This window comes from Catharus ustulatus, chromosome 6, assembly GCF_009819885.2.
Source record: "Catharus ustulatus isolate bCatUst1 chromosome 6, bCatUst1.pri.v2, whole genome shotgun sequence".
Lineage (NCBI taxonomy): Eukaryota > Metazoa > Chordata > Aves > Passeriformes > Turdidae > Catharus > Catharus ustulatus.
The window spans coordinates 41,182,338-41,209,680 of NC_046226.1; the positions used below are offsets into that span (position 1 = coordinate 41,182,338).

At 49.2% G+C, this 27,343-nt stretch overlaps 2 protein-coding genes across 4 annotated transcripts in view; one reads left to right on the forward strand and one right to left on the reverse strand.

The window, feature by feature from the left end:
• Positions 1-23,536, forward strand: TP53I11 (tumor protein p53 inducible protein 11). The gene is made up of 7 exons (XM_033062036.1): positions 1-101; positions 16,273-16,642; positions 17,175-17,233; positions 17,795-17,843; positions 18,286-18,382; positions 18,875-18,976; positions 19,821-23,536. The coding sequence occupies exons 2-7, from the start codon at positions 16,514-16,516 to the stop codon at positions 19,952-19,954; spliced, it is 570 nt and encodes a 189-aa protein (XP_032917927.1). The 5' UTR covers positions 1-101; positions 16,273-16,513; the 3' UTR covers positions 19,955-23,536.
• The window catches only part of TSPAN18 (tetraspanin 18), a 121,208-nt gene continuing 117,391 nt past the window's right edge, over positions 23,527-27,343 (reverse strand). For all 3 annotated transcript variants that reach the window (XM_033062033.2, XM_033062035.2, XM_033062034.2), the window contains exon 10: positions 23,527-27,130. In XM_033062033.2, coding sequence (XP_032917924.1) covers positions 27,083-27,130 — 48 coding nt within the window. In that variant the 3' untranslated portion in view covers positions 23,527-27,082. The remainder of the gene's footprint in view (positions 27,131-27,343) is intronic.

The window sequence follows — 27,343 nt, forward strand, 5'->3', positions numbered from 1 at the left end:
GGCTGCGCGGCGCTGCGGGCGGCCCCCGAGCGCTGTGCCCATGGGGCAGCCCAGCCGAGCCCTCGGGACTGTGCCCCGCCGCCGGGACCTGCGCTAGGGCGGTGAGTGCTGTGCGCGTCCCCCCGTGCCGCGGACTTTCCGCGCCGCCCCGCGGGAGCCCGGAGCTGGCGGCCGGCCTCCGATGTCCCCCCGCAGTCAGCGCGGACTGGGGAGGGATGGACGCACCGACAGACCGACGGACAGGGGCTTAAGGAGAGGGATCAGCCCTTGTGCTGGCTGCGCACGGCTGCGATGGGACCGTCCCCGTCCTGGCCGTGCCCGGTGCGGTGGGATGGGCGGAGGAGGAGGTGCCGGAGCGTTGTGTCCTGGTGGGAGGGTGGCAGGTTACTCCCAGCGCTGGAGGGACGGCAGCCGTGCCGCCTTGCGAGGTGATGCGCAGGCGGTCCCCTGGCTTTGTGGCGAGGGCTTGCTCCTGGCTGTCACTCGACTCAAAGGCAGGGGTCCGATGTCACTTCTTTCCTGGAAGTGCTCCGTCCTTTTCTGCGTGCTCGGGAAGCGCCACAGGAGCACCGCGGTCCCCAGATGTTTACTGAAAGGGGAGGCTGAGTCCTGACCACTGCACAGGCCAGGGGGTCAGCCTCGGTGGCTGAGCGTTGCGTAGGGTTGGGATGAGGGCAGCTGGCGCAGCTGTGGGATGCGATCCTGTAGGTGTGCCGGGAGCCCTGCCTGCAAGGAGGGCTTGGCCATGGTGATGCTTGGGAGGGATGGAGGGAGAGGGGCAGGGGGCGGGAGCCATGATGTGGGAGGGAGCCGGGAGAGACCCCTGCCATCAGAGAGGGGAGGGTGAGGAAAGCCAGCTCTCAGCGGGCTCTGCATCCCCGCCAGAGCTCACACATTCCTGTGTGCTGGGCGGTCTGCTGTGCCTCTGGCAGGGTCTGGCTGTCCCATCTGAGCAGGTGCACTGCTCTGCCTAGAGCAGCTTCTCTGTTGAGTTCAGTTCCAACTGAGCAAGAAGCAGCACCTTATTCAGCACTTGCTCCTTGCCCTGTCTCAGCGCTGCTTGGAGTTGGACCTCAGTGAGCCTTTTTCTTACCTGAGCAGGGAACCTGAGCCTCCTGCAGCTGCCTGAGAATCAGGGCGGCAAGTCATTAAATGGGTACCATTTAGTGTCCTCTGTCTGCAAAGGCTGGGAGTTACAAATGCCAGCAGCAACCAGAGCTTTGTTGACATTAGGGTACCACTAGCACAGCTGAGCCATGAGAAACTACAGAGTATGCAAGAGCACTGGCTATTCTGGACTTGGCATAAATAACTTGTTCAGTAACTCTTTCTGCAGTAGAGCAGCCCGCTGAATAATGGCATTCAGGGCCTGTGGATGAGGAAAGTGATTTTTAAACAAATAAATAGTAGTTACAGTTCAAGTGGGGGAGTCTGCCCAGGGAGGAAGTTTTCTTAGAAAGGTTTTGGCAAAACCTCAAAATAAACAAGGTCTTAAGTCTCAGCATGAAAGCACCTCAACAAGCCCTAGCCCCAGGGCACGGTTACATAAATACACACCTGGTGCGTGCACAGCAGTGTGGGGACACCATGAACCTGTGGTGTCCTGGTGGCCTCAGCAGTGAGGAACTGGATACTGACAGCAGCTGGAAAAAGGGAGATTTGGTTACTTCAGTATGTGTGTGTTCTTGTTCTTTGACTGCAGTGCAGAGCAAGGTGAAGGAATCTCCTCCCTGGGTAGGTGGTTGTCCCAGCCAGGAGGCTGAGAGGTGAGGTCTGGTCTGCAATCTCAAGAGAAGTTGGTCCTTTCTGCCTGTGGGCCTGTAGTGAGGTTTTATTGTAGAGACAGGAACACAAGAGCCTCTCCAGAGATGCACAGCAAAGTGAGGCTTGGGGTGGCCATTGATCTCTTGGAGAGTAAACCACAGACATGCCCTCCCCTGAGGTTTTCAGTCCATTTGGAGCCGCGTGGAGGCTGGGGTGTGATCCAAAGGGAAATGTTTTCTTATTGTTCTTATTGAGCATTGAGTGCTGAAGTGTGCAAAATGCCAGGAGTACATCTGCAGCTGGTGTTCACTTGTCCTGCAGCTCTCTGAAGGTCAACATGTTGAATAGTAGGGGCTGGGAGGGATGGTACCACATGCTGGTTACAAACATCACTTTGAGCTGTTTGCATCCTGAAATGTTCTGTGCCACGTGTGTGCTTGGTCCTCACGCAGCAAGTCCCCAAATTTCCAATGAAAACTGCTAAATGCCATTAGAGCACAAAGAGTATCTCCCTGTGACGCAGGCAGGACTGGCTGCCTTCCCACAGGGCTGCCCAGGAGGCTGCATGCTGACCTGGGTGGAGCTGTGCAAGAGGTGGGGCTGTCTGTCTTCTTAGTGCTACGTTCTTGGCTACAAGCTTTCCCTTGGCACAGGATGAAAGCACACGTGAACCAGAAAGATGTTGAGGTTGTTTATGTTTGACTGCTGGCCTGGTGCCAGCGGGAACGCTTGGTGACCTTGGCACTATTGGGACATTATTTATAGAATGTAGATCTTCTGGGTTTTGTATTTTTGATGCAGGAATGTGAAAATAAGTCTCGAGAGGAAAAGACCCAATGCTGGCCACAAAATACATATGGATTTTTTCCAGAGCAGGAAAAACAACACTTAAGAGGTGACCAGGTGTTCCCTGTTCACATTGCTTTCTGCCTTCCCCTGGAAAATAGGGGTTTGGTGCTGTCCTGGAGATCGCAGGCTAGCAGGAGTTCACTCCATGTTCAAAAAGTTCTGGATCAAGATGCTAAAAGATGTTGAAAAAGAAATCTAGCTATGACCAAAGACACTCTCAATAGTTTACAAATGATAAATGACTTTCTGGCCTTCCTGGGCTGCTTCTGTTTGTGGAGCTCTGTGTCATCTGCAAGGCTTAATGCATCTCTGTGTGTTTCAGTGCCCATCTGTGGTGCTGGTTAGTGTGGCTGACCCTGGATGACAGATGGAGAAGAGGAGGCTTGGAGATGCACGGGGTTTTACTGGAAGGCCCACCACAGCTCTGCTTCCCAGGGCTCTGGTGAAACCCCAATAGCAAACTTCACTTCTGGGTTTCACAATGTGTCTAAATCTCTTATTCTCATTCTGTGCAGTGGGTATATGTTCCAATTACCTGACTCTGTAAGTGTCTTTCTATCCCTCTGTATGCAAAGAACTCATTGAGCATATTTGCACATTGGTTTTGATGGGGAAGCTCTTGCCTAGGCTGTACCTGACTCCTTTATACCAAACTTTGGTCTTACTGAGCTTATCTTACAAGGCAAAAACAAAGGACCAGTGCCTGTAGAAAAGCTCTACTCCAGATTTATGCTGACTACTGCTGCCATTATGGGGACGAAAGATCCATCACCAAAATATAAACTATCAAAACCATTGTAGTTGGGTGTAGGGCTAAAGGTTGAGCAGCTTCTGCTGATGTCGGTGGGCAGGAACCATGTGCTCACTTTCTGAACCTGAGGGGCCAAAATCAGAAGCCTAAGCACAGGGACCGGTAGCTGGCTCCATTGATGCAGAGTTTCGTGGATATTTTTGTAAGGGATTTGGATTAACATACTTTAAGTCAAAGGCACAGAGGAGAGCATGGGGAGAAAAGCAGTTAGGAATAAATCCACGGTTTGCTAGACTGGTCTCCTGAGGAGTGGTATTACAGGATAAGTTGGTGTAGAGGGAGATGCACACAGAGGATGGCAGATAACGCTGGCCACCTAATTATTTGTTTGAAGGGATTCTGTATTTTAGAGGGAGATTAGTGTGCAGTCCCCTTTGCAGCTGCCTGCTGCTACAAACCAGAGAGGAATCCCTCCTTTTTGTACTAAAATTAGGCAGCAGCACTTTGACTGCGTGGCCCAGAGGGGCAGGTGCAGGCAGAGCAGCACACAAAGGCTTTCAACCCTCTTGTTTTCAGCTGTATCCTGCCTGGGTTGAGAAAGTAAACAGTTTGAGTCTGTGTCAGCAGCCAAGAAAGAGACCCACAGAAAAAACCCACAAGTCTTCAGGAAACTCTGTGGGTGACTCAAGACGGTGTTTTTGTCTGAGTACCTTTTCATTCAGCAACCCATGATGGCAGCAGAAGCACTTTTTGTAGTGGTGCCACCTTATGAGTGAAGCAAACCTTTGGTGTTGGGTGTTTATGGTCATATACAGACTTGAGAAGCTCTTTCAGCCAACAGATGTTGTTCCAGGAATTCCACTGCTGAGCCTTAAAATAACCCCAGCCCTTGTTGGGTGCTGCTTCCAGTCAGGGCTGCTGTAGATGGAGATAGATGTGACAAAGAGCAGGCAGTTTCCCAAGGACAGCTGTGCTTCCTATCCTTCCTGACAGCCAAGAAGGTGCCTTTAGTTCAGCCTTCCTGGCTGTCTGGCCCTGCCTTGCTGTGCATGGTATGCACTCAGCCAGGCAGCAGCCTCACTCACTAGTGCCCTGTACTTGCTGCAAAGCTGTGAGAGATGTGTGGGCAATGCTGGAGCACAGCCTGGGTGCAGACACTCTGCCATGTTGTATGGAGTCCTCAGGAAGAAATGTGTTGTGGAAATGGAGGGCTGTATTGCCAGTCTTAGCCAGAGCTCCAGGAAGCAGGCTATTTTCTGAAGAAACGAGAGGTCTTAAAGGTTCATGGTTTTAAGTCCCTCTTAGTCTTTCTGTTGGACATTTAATTTTAGCTGCCTGGCATGCCATTCATGGTAGATGTTTGGTGTATTCCAAGTAGGTAAAAACATGAGCTGCCTCCTTACAGAGGGGAGAGAGAAATTCAAAAACCACAGTACTGAATCCAAGGGAGCTGGGTGGTATTGGCTTTCCCCCAACATTTTCTCTGTGGCCTAGGAAGAAAAGTTTCTGTAGAAGCTGTTTAACAGCAATAAAGAGCATCCAAACATTACTCCACAGAAAGCAGAAATCTACCAGGAGTCAAAGTTTGCACTGAACAGCACCAAAGAAATTAGACCATCTGTCTGTGTTTTCCCAGGTTGTTTTCATGATAAAGTGAGAGTAAAATTAAGCTGACTTTAATATCAGCATTGCTGGTGAAGTCTCTATAAGTGATGACCAGAGATCTGGTGTGCTTCTGAACAGCAGGAACCTATGGTGCATCCTTCCACACTCCTGCCCTACTGCTCTGCCCAGTGCAACCGTTTTCTCCTTGGGGTGCATGAATGAGTTCTTGCCTTGTCTGCTGGCAAAAACCCATCAGGAATTCGAACTGTGACAACGTCCACTGTTTAAATCTCTGGACAAGCAGGATGCATTGAGGGTTGATGGATGGAGGAATAATAAAGCAGTTGAGCTTATCCCCTCCAGCCAATTTATTCCCTGCATCACATCACCATGCAAACTGAGTGCCTGTCATTAGTCAGAGAACACAGGGGAGAAGAGGCCAACCTGAAACCCCCAGAGCCCTGGCTGCATGGAAATGACATTACAGTGAAAGGTAGTGGGAAGGTGTTGACTAAAACCTGACACTTTGAACTCTTGTAAGCAGGAGGCTGTGCTGCATGTTTGCAGACAGATTTATATTTACGCAGGCACAGTAGCAAAGCACTGTGTGTATACACACACACACAGAGTCCTGATGGATGATCCTGATATTACTGGAACTTGTTGTACACAAGTGTCTGAGACTTAAAACTGAAAAAGAAGGGAAGGTCCTTAAACAACCCTTGATAGTAGAGATGGGACATCTGTCAATGCTGCGTTTTCCATGGTTACTTGAGACCTTGATTTGTCAGCACTGAAGCTGCTATCATTTGGCTGCCTGAATCTCTCTGTTACCTCCTTGTCCCTGGGTAGAGGAATCAAGCAAAAGTAGGGAGAAGAACTAGTCAGTACTACCTTTATAATTTTTTCCCTAAGACTTCTCTTGCATGTGCCAGGCAAGATGGAGAGAGAGCTCCTGTGGGACCTCTCAGTTCTCAGATACCCTTGTCACCAAGGCTGTTGATGCCACATACCGGTGTCCACTCCTTTGCCTCCTCTCTGCTATTAAAAGAGAAATCTTGCTTTAGTTCCTCAGGCTGATGTGGGTCCTTTGAGGCTGTGACTATAGGACATGGCATCTCCATACCCTTTCCTTGCATGTTGCTGTCTAGTTTTTTCATAATCCCAGAGCGTGGCTCCATGCTGTGAGATGGGCAAAACTGACATAGGGTTTGCCTGGATCAGGTAATGAAAAGTACATCTTGATCTTGTCCATCCATATAAAAACAATCAAAAGCTTAGTCTTGCTCATCATCTAGGCTCCTCCTGGGGTATATGGAAAGAGGTGAACTGCTGCAGGGGATGATGCCTCTTGTTATAAAATGGACACCTCTGGGGGTTGGCTCACCCCGCCTGCTTCTGAGGGAGCCTGAAAGAGGGAGGTGAGGAGATGTACAGATTCAGGTTGTAGCTGATGCTTCCAAACTCCATTCTCTCCACCCATGAAGTGCTTTTACTCTGGGCTGGGGGCAGACTATGTGTGCTCCTCACAGTACACATACACTGGTCTTTTGTGGCAGCTGGCGAACCTGTCATGCACCAGAGACATTGTCTCTTTCAATCTCCTTTGTAAGAGTCCCTTTTTCTGACTAAAGCTTTCTAAAGAGTACTTGTGTGCTGAATAGCCATTGTTGATAATGCATGATATGAAATCCAAAAGGAAGGCTCTGATTAAATGCCACGCACTTCACAGTCGGGGAATTCAAAGAGCCTTGTTGATCTGTGCATAATTCGGGGCTTGACAGCTCATGCATAAACAAACATGTGCACATCCACATACATGGGTTTGTGCGGAGTTTTCCCCTGACTCAGCAGCACATAAAAGCAAAGTCAGGTGGGTGAGTTCCAGAGGGGTGGGTGCTGTGCTTGCGGGGAAAGCCTGTGGGTTCTTCAAGACTCTGACTTGAGAACCACACTTGCAAATGCGAATTTGTTGTTAGTGTGGTGGGCTTCCTTCTGCCTTCCTCTGCTGTGCAGCTCACTGCTGAGCTGTGGCTGCTTTGATTTTCTGCATCTGGGTTTAATCTGACCACAAGAATCTTCCGAGTGTCTCTAGTGTGTGCAAAGGCACTATCCATGTGAGATTCACCCCAAGGTTTCCACAGGGCTCTCTCCCACAAGAAGTGAAGACAGACAGAAATAAATCTAGGTCCTGCTAAGCTGGTTATTTATTAGTCAGGCCAGGAAGGGCATTTCTGCCTCTGACACGGTGTGTGTAATGAACCCAGTGCTGCACTGGAGTCCACAGAGCAGGCTGAAGTGTCATGACCTGGCACTGGTGGGGTGCCAGTGGCTGGGCCATTGCTTGTGGATGTCTCACCTGCTACACATGAGCTGTATGAACTTCTGTGGTAGATTTACTTTTCACATACATCTGGGAAAACTAAGGTCTCAGAGGTTTAATGACCCAGTCTTGATTTTATGCAAGGAGCAGCAGTACTGCCAAACCTATAATCTAATAGTTTAGCTTTCAGGCTTCCTACTCTGCATGCAGTGCTGTAGTTCTGTTCCTGAAAACAGCTGGTTTCACTTTCAAGTGCCTCATTGCAGGAGAGGGGGGTACTTGTGGCTCCTCCTCGTTCTGAGGGATGCTGTGGAACAGTGCTCCACAGACATGTCCCTGTGCACCATGTGTTTCCCCTCTAGTGGGTTGCCAGAAGTTTCTTTTAAGGTGTTTCACCACCAGCTTGTGAATTAGCAGAGCCTGTACTAGCTCTGGCAGCAGCTATTTAGAAGTCTTCTTCTAAATCTGTCCTCCTAGCTCCTGTTTGCCCAACATGGGGAATTTTGCATCTGACATTTTTAGCAGTAACCTGTTGCTATAGAAACTGCTAAGGTGTCAGAAGGAGATTTTTGCCACGTTGGGATAGGCTACCAAGTAGTTGAAGTGTGTGTTTTGTTGGGAGGCCTTCTCCATCATGTTTTTGCTAAGCAACTCCCTGAGCCTTTCTGTGTGTCTGGGCTTATTTCATGTGTAAGGAGCCATGAGGGGGAGATAAACCCAGAGTTCTAATTCTGTGTGAATGAACAGGAAATATTGGCATACTGTTTAGGGATTATGTGAGAAGGTGTTGCCAAGTTGCAGTGATGGGTCCAAGTGGTGTGTTGGTGGTAGTCCAAGGCTGACAGAGCACATGTGGTATCAGTCTTCAGGGCAGTAAATGGTCAGCCTAGAAGCAGGAGTTGGGACTCTAAATGACATCTCCCCAGAAGAAGTCTGGGACAAGCTGCTCCTCTCACCCTTGAGACCTAAATATAGGTGAAGGCAAACATACTTGGTTGATCTGGTAGTCAAGTAACCAGTCAAGATAGGGTGCAATGGGACCCAAAGCAAGTCCACACAAATCAGCATAGGCTCTTACTTGTGTGTGTAAATGTATATATAATATATATATTTATATACATATATTCATGTACAAATGCATATATTTATATGAATATATATGCACATTCATATTGGCTTAATGTATTACTATATAACTTATCATTTATAAATTAAATGTATTTATATGAATAATAAACTTTCATTATTTTATCCAGGATGTGGATGCAACCATGTATATGGGAAATGCTCTATAACAGGGTTGTTAACAACTCAGCTGTTGACCGATAGTTGCTTGGGCCATTTCACATCAGGCCTGATTTACAGAACTTCTGTGTCATAGAAGAAACTTTCATTGCTTGTATAATGAGAGGTGTGAGTCTTGTGAGTGCCTATGTGCCTGAGACTCAGGAAATATTCTGACTAGACCAAAAGGCAATTTTCCTGCTTAATGCAAATTTATTCGTCTGCCCTTTTTCCTCCCTATTGTGTTTGCCTAGACTGCACATCTGGTCATACCATGACAGACTATGGAGATGAGAAACTCTTTGTTTTCAGCACAAATGGAAGAAAATAATCTGATGCTGCTGGGGTGTCCTGCAGGAGCTGTTCTCAGGCTGGGGTTGCAAATCGGCCCATGAACCTGGTTGGGAATCTGCTTTTGCGGTTCTGGAGTGGAACAGACTCGTTTCATCTTCCATTTCATGGTTGTAGACATGTTGACAGTGTATAAATCTCAGTGGTTGCATTGTGCTGAGTAAGTTTCAGGATTGCAGATAGAGAACTAATGTTGCTGGAGGTGTAGATTATTGTCTTTGGGGAGAGAATCCATCGAGAATGGCTTTGAAATCACTGTTACAGTGACAGTATACAGATGGATGTTGTGCCTGTATGTGGCTCGGGGGACTTAATGTCTCGGATTGTAGTTTCTCAACAATTTTCTTTTGAGTTCTGGAAAAGGATAGAGGTGCAGGGAATTGTTGAGAATAAAGAGCATTGGCTTCCCGGAGTATTTATGAAATTCTCATCAGGTGCTTGGGGGCACAATAGAAAGAAAATTTGGGGAGGTTTGAGGTTGTCAGGAAAAGAGGTGCCAAGAAGCCCCATGTTATTGTGAAGGTTCAGTGTCCAGTGGTGTTGTGGATAAGCAGCATGTGTGTGGACTGCTCCCTGCTCCTCCCAGGGTCTTCCCACTGAGCTCCTTTGAGCTTCTGTTACACCTCAGGTGCGAGGCAGAGGAGATGAAAAGCAGTTGCATCATTATTTTCTGTAAAACTGACCTGTATTAGTTTGGTTGAGGGGCTTTCCTAGCTTTTTAAGCTGCTCTTTTTCAGTAGCAAGGGTTGATTTATTAGGTTGGGTTTTTGGGGGGACCTTTTTGTGCGTTTCTGTGTGTGTGCATATGGGTTTTCTTTTTCCTTCTAATGTTTCCCTGTAGAAATCATCTGCAGGACAGATGGCCCATTAAGCTTCTGGGGCTGTCTCTCACAAACACCTGTCTAAGGCAGCTGGGAATCAAAGAGGAATTCTCCTCTTTTAATGCCCTTAAAGAAAAACAGCACCCGATCCTACTATGTTCTACTTCCCCTCTCTCTCCATCCTGCCAGCTTCCTGGGAAACTTAACTGTTTGGTTCTGGCCATCTGTTGAGACAGCGAGGGGCTGGGTGGGGACGTGGCAGCCAGAGCCTTTGGGGACAGCAAGGGCAGCTTTGGGGTGATGGATTGCAGTGGCTGGCTGGGCTGAGAGCCTCGGTGGCAGAGAGGATGATACAGGGGGTGGACTTTTATGTAAGGAACACAGATGAGAGCAGATGAAGCAGCTGTCGTACACTGGTTGTGCCTGTACCTTGTACCCTTTGTATTTGCAGCCAAAACACACCTCAGCAGCCAGGGATGGGCTGCTTGAGAAGGCAGGGTAGCGTGGCCAGGCTTGCACGTGGGGTGTGAGAGATGAAGGGTGAAGCCTGTTTGTCCCCTGAGCCCACACAGAGGGGTGGCAGTGGGGCCAGGTGTCCCGCTGGGCACTGTGGGGAGCCCTGTGTCCCTGCCCGTCACCACAGCTGTGCAGGGCATGCTGTGCACATGCAGCATGTCACAGGCTGCCCTGGCAGCTGCTGCCAGAGGCAAACAAGCATTGCTCCCCTGAGCTGCTGCCCAGGCTCCCATGGAGGGGTCAGCGAGTTGCTGCAGGTGGTGGCTGACAGGCCGGCAGGAGTGAGGTTGCTGTGTTTAATTATAGCTCCAATTTGAGAAACTAGTAGAGCAACAGAGTTTTTTTTATCGAGTTCTGGGGAAACGGAGCACTTTACAGGATTTGATTGCTGCATAACACATCCTGTGACACAGACAGAAACTTTCCTGTGGTCTCTGCAAAAGGAAATTTGAAACCTACGGGCAATAAAATTCTGGAGATGGGCTGTACCTCCCAGATGCTATGGGATACAGCCAATAGTGGTTTTTCTTGGGGCAGGATGTTTGTACAGCCACGGGGAGCTTGGGGCAGGAGCTGCTGTACCCAGGGGCTGCAGAGGAGCAGTGGGGAGGAGGGTGCAGGGGCTGAGCCTGCTTGGACTAAAGCAACCCTGAAGCAGACGGAGGAAGAGAGGATGCATGGAAAAGGCTGAGCAGGCTTTGGATGTCCTTTTTTTCGTGAAGTGGTGACTGAGTAAGCTACACAAGTTAACTCTTTCCTCCCATGCAGGCTGCAGAGGACTCACTGTCTCCTATTGAGGGCTGATGCTGCTGATGCTGGCCCTACCTATTATGTTTGAGGTTGCCAGAGCTGCTGTAGGCACTGGGTGCCACTGCCTTGTGAGTGGAGGCTTTGTGGTCATGGCCAGCTCTACCTCTCTCACAAACAGCATTGGAGGGCACCCAAAGTGTTTGGCCATGAGAGGTGCTCCACCTGAAGGGTGAGCTCTAGATGTGCCTGAGGCTCTTGGCGTGTTGCAGATGATTTGGGACATGATCTGGAGGCACCCAGTGAAGATGTTCTTTGACCTAAGGATCTTACTTTCTATTTTTCATCATGTGTAGGGGCAGGAAATCTACTGCCTAGGTTTGTAGGTATTCCCTAGGGACGACACAGTCTTCCTGTGCCTTTTAGAGTTGCTTAAGGGGCTGTGGCAGGGGATGAGCCTCTGTCAAGACATGCTTCCTGCTGGTATTGCAAAGAGCCTTCTGTGCTGAGAGGGCTGGGGTTTATGTGGGAACAGCGTCCTGTGTACCTGGCTTGTTAGGGGTGAGAAATCTGAAGTCCCCCTGCTGCTTAGGGGGACAGACTGTGCCAGACGGAGCAGGAGCAGCCGCCGCATTTTGCTGCTGTGGTGGCTGAGTGCTAATTGGTTTTACTGCCTGATCATCAGGTTATTTTTGGCTTGATCAAGTTTCATTCCCAGCTGGCTGGGGGTAGAGAGGTCCTAATAGTCTAATCTCCACGCTTGATAGAAATCTAGGCAGGAAGCTGGTTTGGTCACTGTAGGTTTGGGATGTGCAGTTGCAGGAATACAGGATGAAAATAGCTATATTTTGGTAGTTACATGGGGCAAGGGGAGTTCTGCTTCAGGGTCTGCTGCACCATAGGCTTCCTGGGAAACTCCTGTAAGGCCATTTAGATGTTTGGTGACTCTCAGGTGTGTTTTGGGTTAGACACAGGGAATTTACCTCATCCCTCAGGATTTCAGAGCCCTGAAGTGTCTGAGGATGTTTATGAACAGATTTTAAGCAAATAAAAGTGAGCAGATTGAACCTTCAAGTATGGTGGGGAAAAAAGGAGGCTTGGATACCATGCGATTAGGCAACAGTGTAATGTTTGCAAGGACCAAGGTACTTGGTAGGTCTGTGGGTCCTGTCCTTAATCCACCTGTGTTTCCACTGCCTCTCCTCTTTACTGCATGCATGTGTTTGAGCCCAGGCTTTCTGGACAGCTTTGTGGCTGATGAGGTATAAGGTCCAGAGCAGCTGCTACAGACCCGGTACTGTCCTCAGCAGCAGAGAGACAGAACTGGAGCAGCTGGGAGGAGCATCAGAAGGGCTGGACAAATCCATTACAGCTGCAGGGCCCTTGCAAGACAAATGCTGTGGGTATCAGCCCATCTATGATGGCCAGGTACAGCACAGCTGTCACGGTGGATTCCCCTCTCACATGCACACTTCCTTGTGCTGCTGCAGTGCTGGAAAACTCCCCTGGGCTCTGCCAGATTGCTCCCAGAGAGGTCCAGTATTGGAAAGGGACACTGCCCCTGCTTCATCTGCTTCATACTTGCTATTGGTTCTCAACCTGTACTTTGTAGAAGATGCTTAGCATGGCAAGTGCCCTGTTAGGCTATTACAAAGGACATACATCCACTGCACCTTTTTGGAATATTCTTAGGTGTAACAAATCAAAGCCAGCTCAAGATGTTGAGTTGTCTTGGGAAATCTAAAATAGGAGAGCAAGAATCTCTCACTGGCCTGAACGTGATACAGCTGAACAAACTTGTGTCCAACTTAAATGTATAAACATTTCATCGTCCCTGCTTGACTCCAGTTTCATACTGTCTTCCCCTGCTCGCAGACTGGAAGTGCCATCAAACCCTGGAGCGAGAGGTTCTGTAGTGCCACCTCTTTAATTCAAGCACCACTGCTTTGTCAGGTAAAAGGCTGCCCTGCGGATGACAGTGCCAGCCAGCCTAGCAGCAGGCAGCATCCCTGTCCCCAGGGCCCTGGGGAGCCATGTCCTCCAGGCAGGCAGCTTGTCACCACAGAGCAGCTAGGCTGTGGCTCGCGGAGGCTGCAGGCACCAGCTCCAGGCGCTGCCGGAGCAGGGTCTGGTTCTGCACCTCGGCGGTGGGCGCGCAGCTCTGGCTGCTGCAGCGCCGTGGCGTGTGCGCTTGAGTCTCCTCTCTCCCACGCTGCGGAGCTCTCCTCTCCAGACGCTGGCGGGGAAGAGCTGTGGAGGTGGGAGAGATTGAGCTATCATTGGCGTGGCACCAGTGGGGTTTCTTTGCACCACTAAGCAGTAGCTATCAGAATTGAATGCAGTATGCTGAACAGCTGAGCAAGGGAGCAGACACTGAAAAGAGCCTGCGAAGAAAAGGGATCTGTGAGGAAAAAACCCTCTTTCAGCTGCACATAGGCACTGCCCGTCACAGAGAGCTGTGGCAGGGAGTAGGAATTGCCTGTTTATGGTGGTTGATCTGCACAGTCCCTGGGATGCTTGAAAAAAGGATTAAGGAGGAGAGAATCGCAGGAGAAAGAGGAGGTGGAGGTCTCCCTTTGCAAACTCACAGGCTAATAGAAACCATCCTCTAAATTGTTAGTGTGTCAGGATACGTTAATGTAAGTATAATGTTTTCAAATCCTCAGCATCTTCTATCTGAATGTCACTGAATTAGTGCTAATTGCATTCATTAGCTTGTTAGCCATTAATACTCAGCATTCAGGAGGCTGGCTCTGTCTCTGGACGATGGGGTAATGAGATGTGTGACTGGCTGCAGTGCCATGCCATAGCTGTGCTGTAGGAGCATGGGTTTGTGCACCAGATTGTTTTATTGGCATTTGTGTCTGGCCTGTGTTTTCCCGGCTCTTGGCCAGTGGCTTACCACAAATTAGTGGAAACTCTTAATGGGAGAGCAGTGTTAATGATGATGTGGATACATTTCCACCAACTCCTGCCCTGAAAGCAACTGGCCAGACAAATGATGAAGGCAAATTTTGATCTTTTGGCCTTGAGCCAGTTACTAAACTGCCTCTGTAATCACAAAGCTATTCAGTGCAGTCTTCATTGGTGAGTCATGGAGTCCCACCTTTCTTTGCTTCTTGCTCTCAGGAGAAATTCTCTATTACTTTTTTTCTCCTTCTTTTTTCCCCCCCTCCTTCTTTTTTTTCCCCCTCCTTCTTTTTTTTCCTGCTTTTTCCCTCCTTCTTTTTTTTTCCCTCCTTCTTTTTTTTTTTCCTCCTTCTTTTTTTCCCCCTCCTTCTTTTTTTCCCTTCCTTCCTTTCTTTCTCTTTCCCCCTGTCCCATCTTCCCTTCCTGTGGAATTTCTGACCATGAGGCCAGAGCAGGAGGTGTGGGCATCAGGCTTTCCCTAGCGAGAAACCAGGAAAGGTCCAGAAGTGCCAGGATGGCATGCCCAGCCCACTCAGCACCCCGAGTCCTGTCAAGACCAGCAAGCCTCAGGTCTCTCATCCCTGAGGAGAGCCAGTAGGATGCTCCTGCTCAGGCCCTCTTTCAGACTTTCCCCCTGACTTTAGAGATGTGGGATGGCCTCAGAGTGAGAGAGAGGAGCATTCACCACAGGACTGTTGCTTCCTGATTGGATGGATGGCTTTGGTTAGAAAATGCTGGTTCAGAAATACCACAGCAGCAACATGTCTTCTCTGGTTTCAGCAGTTCTAGTGGGAAACCACTCAGCATCCAACCTTGTGAGTCTGGGTCAGCCAGGAGCAGAAAAAATAGCAAAAACTGTAGCTAGTTAAAGAGGTTGAACTTTTCTTTTAGACACATCACTCTCGCTTTGGGCTGGATTTTGTCTGCAGATTATCTAGATTTGAATACACACAATTTATTGTGACAGTTTCGGTTGGCAAACCCCAGACATGATAAATCTTTCAAACTTTTCTACTATCAGCTACCATTTGAGCTTCCTGCCTTGTGCTCAAAGCCTGAGTATACAGCTTCTGCCTTCCTCCTGTGTGGTTGTTTTCCACTGTCCCAGTTTTGAAATATTTCTAGACCCTGACTGCTGCATCTGGCTTTGTGCTGCCTTTCCAGGAACCTGGACTTAGTTATTCAGTGAAATAAGAGCAAAAAATGCATGACCAAACATGCCTTGCTACAATCCAAAAGAAGTACCTCCAAAGCACTGTGTAGCTCATCTGGCTCACTGAAAAGCATTTTGCCTGGTCTGCTGAAAGGATCTTATTAAACCCTTATCATAGGGTACACCTTTTGCACCATCCCAGCAAGACCTCTTAACTTTACCTTAAAGAAAGAGTTGTGTTGGGCACTTGCAGCCAGGACTGGCTGTTCTTGTCTGAACCACCACAGGAAAGGGTTTTCCTTGGAGAGGGAATTCCCTCACAAGGCACTGGAACAACATTTGCACGCACAGTGCCAAAATAATTGTATCTCATTTTATTACTCTTCAAAGACTTTGAAATATTTAGACATCAGCATAAATTGTCTCCTCTTTGGGCAGCTCTGGGAAGACTTGGCTGGGGCACAAGGCTGCTGGTGCTTGAGTCCGACACTTGCTTGGGCTGGATTAGCTGTGCTTGGTGCCTGGGGGAATTTCTGTGGGCCTCTGGAAGGGTGAAGTGGCAAATGGAAAAAAGTGTTTGTGTTCAGCTGAGCCAAGATGAAATGGAGACAAATTGGAAGAAAAGGCTTTCCGAACTGAGGGTTTCCAGGGTTTTTTGACTGCAGGATGAGACAGAGTCATTTCATGGGACTCAATACCTGTACCTTTATATGCATGCCAGGACAGAAGTTACCTTTTTCAATTCTCGTTGACTGTATTTACTTAACCCAGATAGTATTTGTAGTTTCTAATTGCCATCATTTCCCAGAAAGCAGAGTGAGTGTCTTCAGGCAAAATCATGCCTCTAGCTTCTTGTTTGGCTGATATGTTCTGGCACAGCCTGGGGGCTGCAGCATCTGAGAGGAGGATGCACAAATAAATAATTGATACTTGTTTAGGGTTTGACCTGAAATGGCAGCTGAAGAATGCGATGTATTGCATGGGAAAAGAAAAAAAGGCCAAGCATTAATGATTTTAATTCCCCTAGTCTGAGACGCATTTAATTCCCCTAATCTCAAAAACAGCAAAGAGGTATTGGCCATTGCCTCATGCTGAGATAGACAAGATTATGGTTTGTAGGTCAAAAGCATTTATAACTAAATGTCCATGCTAAAGCCACTCTGCTCTGAGTTTTTTCTTTTCCTCTCCCACATGGCAGATCCCGGAGACAGCAGGATCATTCTGAGATGAGCCACCTGTAACTGGGGCTGGCCTTGCTGCCAGGGCTCCCTGCCCCGCGAGGATGAGGAGCCGTCTGCCGGTCTAACAGAAAGATTTTGTGGCGGTGGTTGTTTTATTTTTCCCAAACGTCGCAAAATTCCATGTGACAGCGGATCCGCTTCCTGCGCCCTCCTTGTGCCACCTCGCAGCCAAGGGCTCGGCGGGGCAGGGCCAGCACCATGGCGGCGAAGCAGCCCCCGCCGCTGATGAAGAAGCACAGCCAGACCGACCTGGTGAGCAGGCTGAAGACACGCAAGATCCTGGGCGTCGGCGGGGAGGATGATGACGGAGAGGTCCATCGCTCCAAGGTGAGGGCAGCAGAGAGGGGAGCCCATGTGCAGTGATGGAAAAGGGACATTCTGCTGGGGAAACCAGGGTTTGTCCATCCATGTGGTTTGGGGTAGTCACAGCCAGGCATTGTGAACAGGAGCATGTTCACATGACTGCTCTGGCAGTGTGCACATGACAGCAGGACAGGTGGACACCCTGAGGGCTCTGCAGGAGCCTGTGCTCCGTCAGGATGTGACATGCAGGTGATGTGTGTGAGGAGTCAGTTCCCTTCTTCCACAGGTAAGAGGATGCAGGAGTTAGTGTTGACCTTCCTCAGCAGCATGCTGCTGATCCCAGTAAGGGAGCAGTGGAGGCTGCAGCTCCTGATGGAAATCAAGGCAGGTGTTGGGACCAAAGAGTTGCAGCTGAATCCTTTGTCCTCCTCCTCTTCCCAATCTTCTCAGAGATAAACTCCCACATGGGATTAGGTATGTGGTTTTGGGCCTAGTGAGTGCTGCCTAAAGACTGGGGAATGATCTGCTTAGCTTGTGCCTTTCATTTGAATTTCAGATTAGCCAAGTATTGGGAAATGAAATCAAGTTTGCAGTCCGGGAACCACTGGGACTCAGGTAAGGTTCCAGATCACCTTGGAGCTAGGTCATCTGAGGCCCCTTGGCCACAGCATCCCTGCTAGCTCTGTTTCTGGCACCAACTCTGCTGCTGTGCTAGCATCACTGCTCCCTGTAGGGGCTTCTTGCAGCTGTGGAACTAGGACAGCTCTGCATTCTTTCCCCATAAATGAACCTGAGGCCTCAAGTTCTTGTCTCATTACATGTGCAGAGAACTGCAAGGGCTATGTGAGGCTGGAGGAGCTCCTGTTTTACTGTGTGACAGGGTGGTGTGTCCTGTGGGGACCCTGCCCTGCACCAGCCTCTTGGCAGGGTCACTTCCCTCCTTTGCTTGGGTGAGGAGAGTCTGGCTCTGTCTCACCAGCAAGGCTGGTCTGCATGTTGAGGCTGGAGCTAGCAGCATGTGGAAAGCTGAGTCCTTCCATGGGAGGTTCCTGGCTGTCTCACTTGTGTGTGGGGGAAGGATGAAGGCTGATGATGGAGCAGGAGAAATGCTCTGTGAAGTATGGGGTCGGTCACCTCCAAGCTCATGCTGGGTCCTCTGTCTTCCCTCCCATGCAGGGTCTGGCAGCTGGTTTCCGCCGTCATGTTCTCTGGAGTCGCCATCATGGTGAGTGAGGGATGTGGTCCTGGCAAGAACCAGCTCCTGGCTGCCAAGGGGGTGCCCCAGAATGGCCCTTTGTTCCCTGCATTTCTCTTCCTCCCCTGCCCCCAGCAACTCCTACCAAGCGCTTTCTCCTGTGAGGCCTTTGCCCTCACTGTACCTCAGTAATGGGCTTTGCCAACAGTGTCCTTGGCAGTTTGTTCCTGTCACCAGAGCCTGTTTTCATTAGCAGGGCCCATAAACCAAGGAACGGCAGCCTTGGCCACAGAAACCAGCCACACTGCCGATAGTTGACATGGTGATATTTCTGTACCTGCTTGATGTCCACTTTCCTGGCCAGCAGCTCCAATCCCTCACAGGCACGGTGCTGCAGCACTGCTGCCCAGGAGCACATGGTTTGGTGGCCCTGGCCAGTTCAGGCTGCTGAGTTTCTCTCTCGCCCCGCCAGGCCCTCGCTTTCCCTGACCAGCTCTTTGATGCCATCTTTGAGGAGGAGTCGGCGAGCAGCAAGACTCCCATCCGGCTCTATGGAGGAGCCCTCCTCAGTGAGTGCCGTACCATGCACTGGGGCACGCTGCTGCCGCACAGTGAGGGGACAGGGGCTGAAACAGCAGGGACAGAGTCAGACACCTGCAGCTGGAGGGCAGAACATGTGCTCTTAGCAAAGAGATTGCTAAGGGGTATTTTGTAAAGCTTGGCCACCGCTGCTCTTTCCTAGCGGAGATTTGGGCGTGTTGCAGGTAGGGCAGGAAGGGCTGAATACCTGGGGCCTCACCCCATGTACCCCAGCAAAGGGGGGCCCAGGGAGGAGCTGCGGCTCCGTGGGAGCGGGAGAGGAGATGGGGCAAGCGGCAGCAGGAGGTGCGGGGAGCTGGGAGAAGCGGTGTGGGAAGGGAAAGGGACCCGAGCCGCGTCCTGCAGCGGCACCGCGCGGGGCGGGCGGGAAGCGCGGCCCTCGGGGAGGGAGCCCCGTGCCGGCCCTCGGGGAGGGAGCCCCGTGCCGGCCCTCGGGCAGCGTGCCCCGCTGTCCCCCGCAGGCATCGCGCTGATCATGTGGAACGCGCTGTACACCGCCGAGAAGGCCATCATCCGCTGGAGCCTGCTGGCCGAGGCCTGCTACTTCGCCGTGCAGTTCCTGGGTGAGTGCCCGCGGGCCGGCCGGGACAAAGGAGGAGGAGGAGGAGGGTGCGTGGTGCGAAGCGGGGATCGATGGTGGGCAGGGCATTAGTGGAGTATCTTTCCTGCCAGCTGCTTGCCTTTTCTCTCTCCCATGGAATAGCCTCTGTCCTGCCTGAGCTGTTTCTTGAACATCACCCTCTGACCATTCGTTTTTCTCCCTGAAAATGTCCTGGGCTTCATAGCCAGCACAGGTCATTGCTGGAACACACTGCCTAGATGCAGGGTCTAACAAGAAAAGATTTTAGCAACCTACACTAAAAAGGGGGATGTTCAGTGTTACCAAAACAGAGCATAGCAGTTTCGCTTGTTTCTAGGGAGCTTACCTATATTTAACAATGAAGGGGGCTCTTGTATGTGTCTTGGTAGCTCAGTGTGTATCTGGTTTAGATATGAGCTATGTGTTGGTGGCCAGAAAAGAGAGGTGCTTGACAGAGGCAGTGTGTGTGCACTGTGCATATTTTGTAGGTGCTCTTAAAGTTGAGAAATTTTTATCAGCACTGAACTGTTCAAGCCACTGAACAAACTCAGGAGGATGTAAGTCAGGAGTGACTTCCAGACTGTCTCTGTAAGGGAGAGCTCTGGGGTGCATGGCAAGCTTCAAGGCTGTGAAAAGAAGCCAGTGTAGAGCCTCTGCCATGCTCACTGAGCGTGTGAATGAGCCTGTGCTGGAAGCTCCTGCGCTTGCAAGGCTCAGCAGTTCCTGCCAAAGCTCTGCGTTAGAGGGCAGCAGAAAACAGCGTTGTGCTATTTGTCTCCTTTTGGTTTTGCATCACCAACCTCTGCCTTGTCTTCCTCCTTCTCCAGTTACCACTGTCTCCCTGGTTGAGAGCAGCCGGATAGCCACAGGTGCTGTGCTCCTCCTGGTCAGCCGAGCCCTCTTCATCCTCATCAGCATTTATTATTATTACCAAGTTGGACGTCGTCCCAAGAAAGTCTAATTCCTGGGCTTTTTTGTTATGGGAAAGGTGGGAGGGGGGAGTTTGTGTCGGTAATTTTGCGTTATAATTATCATTTTTTAATTTTTTTTTGTTAGTCCCTTTTGGTTCTAAAGTAGTTTCCTTCTTTACCGGCATGAATCAGTGTGTAACCCAGTGCCAGGTGAAATGGGGGGAGCAACATCAGCAGGACCCCCCAGCCCCTCTGCAGGAGGTGAGGAGCAGCAGGAGGAAGGCTCAGGGAAGTTTGTGGGCCTGGCAGGCTCAGGGAAAAAAGCCAGTTTTCTAGGGGGAACTGGCTGATGGGATCACAGGCTCTGAACCCACTGGAACAAAGCACAAAATAAGGCCAGCATATTGAAACCAAATCCCTGAGGAGACAGGGCAGTAAGACAGCCAACAAAGGACTTAGCTACTCTACTTGGTAAGCCTTGCACCTCCCCTGGTTTGCAGCCTGATCCCCTTTTAGTAAGTACTGATTCTCTAGGTAGCCAGGAGCTGGATGGGGTCAAGTTCAGTGTTTTGCAAACAGCTCTTCTTTCCTTGCTGCCAGAGGTGCATTTTTGTGTAGTTCATAGTTTTGCACCAGATGCTGTGCAGAGCTGGGTAGGAGATACAGCAAAAGAAGAGGGAGAACCCTTGTTTGTTCCCTCTGTGGGGACAACACTGGAGCAACTTGAATTACAAGATGTGAGCAGTGAAGGAAGCTATTGGAAATAGCCCATTGAGCACAAAGACATCCTCTTGTTTGGGGTGTTTTGTGAAGTGTCTAGGCTGGGGTCCTGTCCCCTCCACCCCAGAACACTTCCTAGAGTTGAAGCTTTACTGATGTTAGTAGCAGTGGGTGTGCAGTAGCTTTATCTGATGCTTTAGTTGAGCAGGGGCTGGAGTGCTGTTGTGGTTAGCACTGTTAAGAGCAGAGGACTGTTACGGTAAGAGCATCTGCACAGATGCTTGGGTCAGTGAGCAGCCTCTGGACATGGGCTCTGGCTGTGGGAGATGGTGTTCCAACTCTGCTAACATCTACATCACATCTCTTCTGACGTTGAGAAGAGAGGACCAAAGTTTGTAGCATTAAAATATTTAATATTTAACTGAGATGAAGAACAGCAAGGAGCGGAGTTTATGGTGGCAAGGATAGACTAAATGTGCTTTAGTCCTCACTAGCCAGTTTCTCCAACACCTCCTGGGCTTAACAGCATTGACTGCCCTGCTTCCTAGTGCTTTCCTTGTGGATTATCCCTGTCCACAGCTTGAGGCAGCATTTTTTATTCTCCATGGGACTAAAGCCAGAAGGTCTGTGTACAGGATATGGACTTGTTACTCATGCACTACTGTTGACTGGATCAAAGCATGCCCTGAATATAGCTGATGTTCCAAAATCCCAGTAGAAAGATTCCTACACAAACAGAACTGCTTGTGTGAACAACAGTGCTCAATCCACTGGTAAGACTGGGATCTACAGCTATTGCTATTTAATATCTTAGTAGAGTTAGAAGAAGGTAGTGGGTAGTTATTGTATGTTGTGTTAGTGCTTTTGGCATTTAGAAGCAGCTGCATAAGCTTGGGACACTGCATTGTACTTACTGGCCATGCAAAATGTCTGTCACATACGAATAATGGAAATTGGTGAATCAGGAAATATCAGAACTGTAACGTAGTTTTTTGCCTAATAAGTAAATCAAATGGAGAGGCAACATCCAACAGCAGGCCAAATTTTGGAGCCTCATGACAACACACGCTTGTCAAGCTGCTTTCAGCATGTCCAAAAACGATGCTGAGCAACTAAAACTTTTAATTAAGAGGAGTGTTCCTGTTCAGATAGAAGAATTGGGGTCTAAGAGGGAAACCTTTCTCTGTGAGGCAGGTAATGATCAAATGCAGGCTGGAGAGGATCAGAAGTTAGACCAAGTGGTGCAGCATGCAGGAGCTGGAGCATGGCATGCTGTGGCTGTTGCTCTCGCCCATGCATCACCTGCATGGGCAGCTGCAATGGCCTCAGCGTGGCACTTTGGCTGTAGTTGTGGATAGAGGTACGTGAAGCTTGATTCTTTGTGTTTTGGGGCGTCACATGAATGTATACACAGATTGATGGTTGGTTTTTGGGGGGGTGGGAAATTATGTTTCTAGGACAGACAAGTAAAACCTACCACAGCAAAAGCAGTCTTTCAGAAGAAGGAAATGGAAGGTCTTCTTCATGCTGCCTCCCATCTGTGTTGGCCACAGGTCCTATGAACTTCGTTATGACTCAGGTCTGATCAGTGTACCTTGAAATGTCATCCCATAGGTGAGAGAAATGAGTTACTGCACTATGTGAGAGCAGTACTCCCAAGACTTCTTGATGGTTAGATCAGGTGGGAGGGTGAGGGAAGCAGTTACAGCTCTCCAGGGTAGCTTTAAGTAAGGTGATACCAGATTTCTCTGGTCCTCTGATTAGCAGCTGCCTCTGCAAAACTTGAAACAGTCAGCCACTTCTAGGTTTGCCAGTCAATGGCTTTTTCTGCTCCAACATAGAGCAAAGCCTGGGGGAGTGGCCACTTCAAAGATTTCTTGCTACTTTGGTACCTAGTCCTGAAAGTGGAGAGATGAAGTTGTTTTATTTTGATGCTTCTTGCTCCATCTTGCTATAAGTGGACCATGTGAAAACTACAGAGCTCTACATCTCCTCTGCAACTAAGCTGTGGTTCCTGGCATGTCCCTTCTCAGCAGCAAGGTGCTGCAGGAGGAACATTGCCAGGCCCACTGAGGTGGTGAATGCATAGCAGGTGAGGCCTAATAGGGAGTTGCTCAGGGTGGCTTGAGGATGGAGCCCGGGCAGAGCAGCTGCAGCACTGCCAGAAACCAACTGCACCTGGTTGTCTTCACTCTGTTGTGAATGGGAAGAAAAGCAGGAGGATGCCAAACCTTTGTACAGAACTGTGTCCCCAAGGACAGAAGTGCTGACATCACAGCTGCAGGTGGCAGTTGAGAACATAATTTAGGATCAAAAGCCTAAGGTGTCGCTTTAGGCTCAGCTACTGATCTGCTGACAAAAGAACTCCATCTCCAGAGGCCTCCGTTTCCTTACCTGTTACATTGTGAGAGAGGCCTTGGACCGCTGTCACCTCCCAAGGGAGACTGCAGTGAACTTCCTGCACTTGCACAGTGCTGTGCAGGACTGGGGGTCTGTTCCCCAGAGAATTGTGCTCCAAGCAGGCACAGGCCAGGACTTAAAGCTGACCCCTTTCTCTGCCAGGGATGAACCCAAACCCATGCATTCACAGAGCCCTCACTTTGGAGGGTGAAGAAAACTCATCATTCACATGACTCCCTACATCATCTTACTTGCGTCTAACCAAGATCTGGCAAACTGGAGCTGGTGACACAGGAGAGGCTTTGTCTGTCCTGAGCTGGCCTCTTTTCTGGTCAAGGGTTTTTACTTGGGAGGGTGTGGGTGGGGGGTTGTGGTGCAGGGGAGAATGGGACACTTCAATTTATACCTCATTTTAGCTGCTGTACCTGAGTTTATTTCTCCTCTGGTAAGAAAGTGACTGTACTTAACACCAAGCAAATAGTGAAAATTAAAGCTGTTTCACTTCACTGTCACAATATCTTTCTTTTATTTTTTGGGGTTTTTTTAAAGAAATGCACCAAAAAAAACGTGCAGAGAGTGCTTCAGGCTTGTGTTCTGGTTTATATTACCAAAAAAAATTTCCTTTCAATATAAAAAAGCATTACAGTAGGGAATACAGGATAAATTAGCTCCACTATCTAATAAAAAGAACATTTACATTTTTTTAAAATAGATTTCAAACATTATTTCACACGCAGCCCTTTTCCCAGGCATTTGTGACAGTCATTGGAGCATTAAATAGCAACCAGGAGGCAGGGATGCTGAGAGGGGCTAGGGGCTTGCCCAGGCTGGTCTCTACTACTCCCTCCAAGGTGCTTGGGCCGTGGTCACAGTGGTACAGTGAAGGACATGGTAGCCCCTTCTGCTCTCCAGCTGCCCAGAGTTCTTCAGCCAGCAGTGACTTCAGCTTGAGCCCCTGACCCCAAAATACTCATCAGAGCTCTTACAAACAAATACAAAAATACAATTGCTTCTCCTGCCTACAGTTCTGAAAACTACTGTTCCACAGAGGGGGCAGCCACAAAACCAAGGGTCAAAACCAACAAATTTACATGCTTTGCCATACAGTGGGAGTCTGCTTTCTGGGCTTGCTTGTTCATTAAATTCCCCCAAGGAAAATTCCTTCTGCATGTTACCAACTACTACAGATCCTCTCAGACTTGCACATATCTTTACAGCCATCTCCAGTTGTTGTTTGGAATTGCTGCCTGGTCTTTTGAGCAGTGTTCCCAGTGGCACGTGGGCCAGCCTGCAGAGAAGATTTGAAATCTTCACACAGCAAAGAGCAGGGGAGGATCAGGAAAGGTAGAAGAGGAGAAACAATTGTGCAGAGCCCAGAATAGCAGATGAAGAAGAGATCCTTTTGAAGATACAGGGACTACCATTAGGGAGAGAGGGAAAGCAAGAAAGCTAAGAACAGACAAAGCAATGAGTACAGAATTAGGAAAGCTGAAGAGAAACAAGCCAGCAGAGATCATATTTCAGGCATGTATATTTAGTACTTTGTGCTCTGGCTGCTTTGGTCCAGTTCCTCCAGCTCTAACAGGTTTTTTTCCCCATGCCACTGGTGGCAGAAAAAGGCTTGAAGGCTTTTTTCCCCCTTCAGCCACCCACCGTGCACAAATGAGGATATTTTGCCTGCCAGGCTCTGACCTGAGAACTCTGCATAATAAACTGAGGGGAAAAGAAGAAACTGGAGACTGGGGGAGGCAGTTCTGCTTCTTTCGATCACCTCCAGCCAAATTACCCACTCTGCTGACAGTTTTGTTCCTTCCCTGGGAATTGCTCTCCCAGAACAGTCACTGACACCAGCTCCTGAGGCAGGAGAACAGATAAGCTTGCTTTCTGCTCAGCCCATTCCCTACAAGACTGGTAGATGGAACAGATTTTTCTTATCTTAAGTGCAGCACCTGCTGTCCAGTACAAATACTGCTGGGTTTTGGCTAACAAAAGTGTTTTTCTTTATTAAACAACAGACCAGAGTTTAATACTAAAATGCCTCATTACAAGGAGGTCCAGAGGGAAATAGTTCAGAATAGCTTTCCACAAGGTTTAATGCAACATCTGATGCTGCTCAGCAGCCCTGGCCACATAATTTGTTGCTAGAATATGCTGACTGCAGCATGGGGGGACTGCAGCTCTACCTCCCCAGCCCTCTCCTGCCAATGAATAAATTGTTGTTCTCAAATGAAGCTTGGAAAAGCTCCTAATGCCTCCTTCCTGTTCCCTAGTATCCTGATTTCCCAACCTAGATACTTAGCCATCACCTCTGTCTATTGTGGCCCAGGCTTTCTGCTGCTCTCCTTCCTTGCCTGGAGCCTGTGCAGTGCCACTGGCTGAGCTCAAGGGACACAGCCCCAGGGGAGGGGTCTAAGGGAAGAGCCAGAGGATGAATGTGCTGCTGCTGCAAAACCTGGGCACAAAGTTTAATGCTCTGCCCCTTCCTTGCCAGAGATCACAGCTTTCAGAGGAGCTGGTTTGAGCCTATATAAAAGTGCTCCCATAATCTGAGCCTATAAAATCTGTGAAAGACCTAATCTAAACAAGAAACCACAGTCCCTTCTGTTGTTCCCCAGGTAAAATGAGTTTGGGGTCAGGGACTAAGTGACCAGATGAACAATTAAGGCAACAGGGATTGATGATTCCAGGTGAGAGAAACCAGGCACCTGTCCAAGTGAGTATCCATGATCATAGGAGCCACAGCTGGAGCAGTTTGTCTGCACACAGGGTGTTCTTGGATCCTGCCTGGGATCTCACTAGCTCCAGCTTAATCTCTGACCAAGGTCCAGTCCCAGGCATCTTTCTCAAGTTCATTTCCAAATGATTGAGCAGATGACATGTTAGTTAAATACCAAACTACCTCAAGGGAGGAAACACTATCAACTAAAACAATTCTGACTTGATGATTACTTTCATCATGAGCCCATGGGAGAATCTCGGGGGAAGTTCTCTGACCAGAAATTATTCCACCAGATTGGTCCAGTAAAACAGCATGGAAGTGGTTGACAAACTTCAGCCTCTTCAATCCAGCACCATGTCTGGACCGCCCCTTAGGGCTGGAAAAGCATGCAGGAACCACTGCAAATATTTATGCTAACAGAGCACCACAAACCATTTTTTTTCGCAAGTATCAGAGGAAAGGTAAAGGCTGACAAGATTTAAACATTATATCCTCCCCTTCTCAGGAAGGCAGCAGTATCAATGATGCTTGACCAGAGCCATTATTTTTCCCAGGAGATGAGAACACAGCAGAGAACCATTTGGTCTCTTTCACAACAATGAACAATAAATCTTAGTAAAAACAGAAAGGTAAGCACCAAACTCTTGACCCTCAGCCAGCCTTGGCTGAGTCCCATTGCTAAGTTAGATCACGCTGCCCCTGCTTGGAGTTCCAGAGAAAAGCCAACCTCACTGAAGTGCTTGACATCTCTGACAAGTTTCACGTGACAGGGGCAAAGCTTCCACTGAAGAAAGTGTTTTCATCCTGTGGCTGGAGATTAAAGCCAGAATCACGCAAACATCGACTGCACCTGCTTACACAAGCCACCACTGCTTGTTTCAAACCCACCTGGACAGTCAAGGCCAACCTGCTGCCTTGTGCAGGCCCTGCATGTCTGTTCTGGAGTCCTTTGCTGTCTAAAAGAGGATAAAGTGGTGAATGGTAGGCTCAGCCTGGTGTGGGAGGCAGCTGTGCTCACCCTCCATGCCCCACCAGCTCCATGTGTCTCTAGTGCAATCGGCTGCGCTGGGCTCCTGCTCCACGGTTGCTGCGGTGGCTCTGGGCAAGGGTCCGGTGTACAGTGTAGTGCACATCACCTCAAAGTTCCAGCCCCTGAAGTACAATCCTTTTGGTCATTCATATATTACAACCCTCTTTTTTTTTTTCTTTTTGTTTTTTCTCCCTGTCCCATTTTGTTAAAAAAAATAAAGTTTTTTGGGTGTTTTCAGGTTTTGTTTCTTCAGATTTTCCTTCTTTCTTCTGAGCGTGTGGGGAATGTGGTGGTTCATGGGCCACTTCTTTACTGGATCCCTCGAAAGAGACACATAGCAAAGATCATGGCAAACAGCTGGGAAGAGGAGGGGGGAAGAAGAGGGCACAAACAAAACAGAGGACCATAAATGTCAGCTGCATCTTCCAGAAGATTGGCAAAGCCCTCCCTGGCCCTGGGACCACCCCCATTGCTTCCCCCTGCCCAGCAGTCAGTGATGAGAGAGGGGGACCCTTACCACCCACAGGAGGCTGTGGCAAAACTCCTTCCTCTGCCCCTCCCTACCCCCAA

Excerpts from the sequence above, each read along its gene's own strand:
- TP53I11 (XM_033062036.1), top strand. The coding sequence starts at position 16,514 with ATGGCGGCGAAGCAGCCCCCGCCGCTGATGAAGAAGCACAGCCAGACC. Across the intron at positions 16,643-17,174 it reads GAGAGGTCCATCGCTCCAAG|ATTAGCCAAGTATTGGGAAA; the intron begins GTGAGGGCAGCA and ends TTTGAATTTCAG. Across the intron at positions 17,234-17,794 it reads CGGGAACCACTGGGACTCAG|GGTCTGGCAGCTGGTTTCCG; the intron begins GTAAGGTTCCAG and ends CCTCCCATGCAG.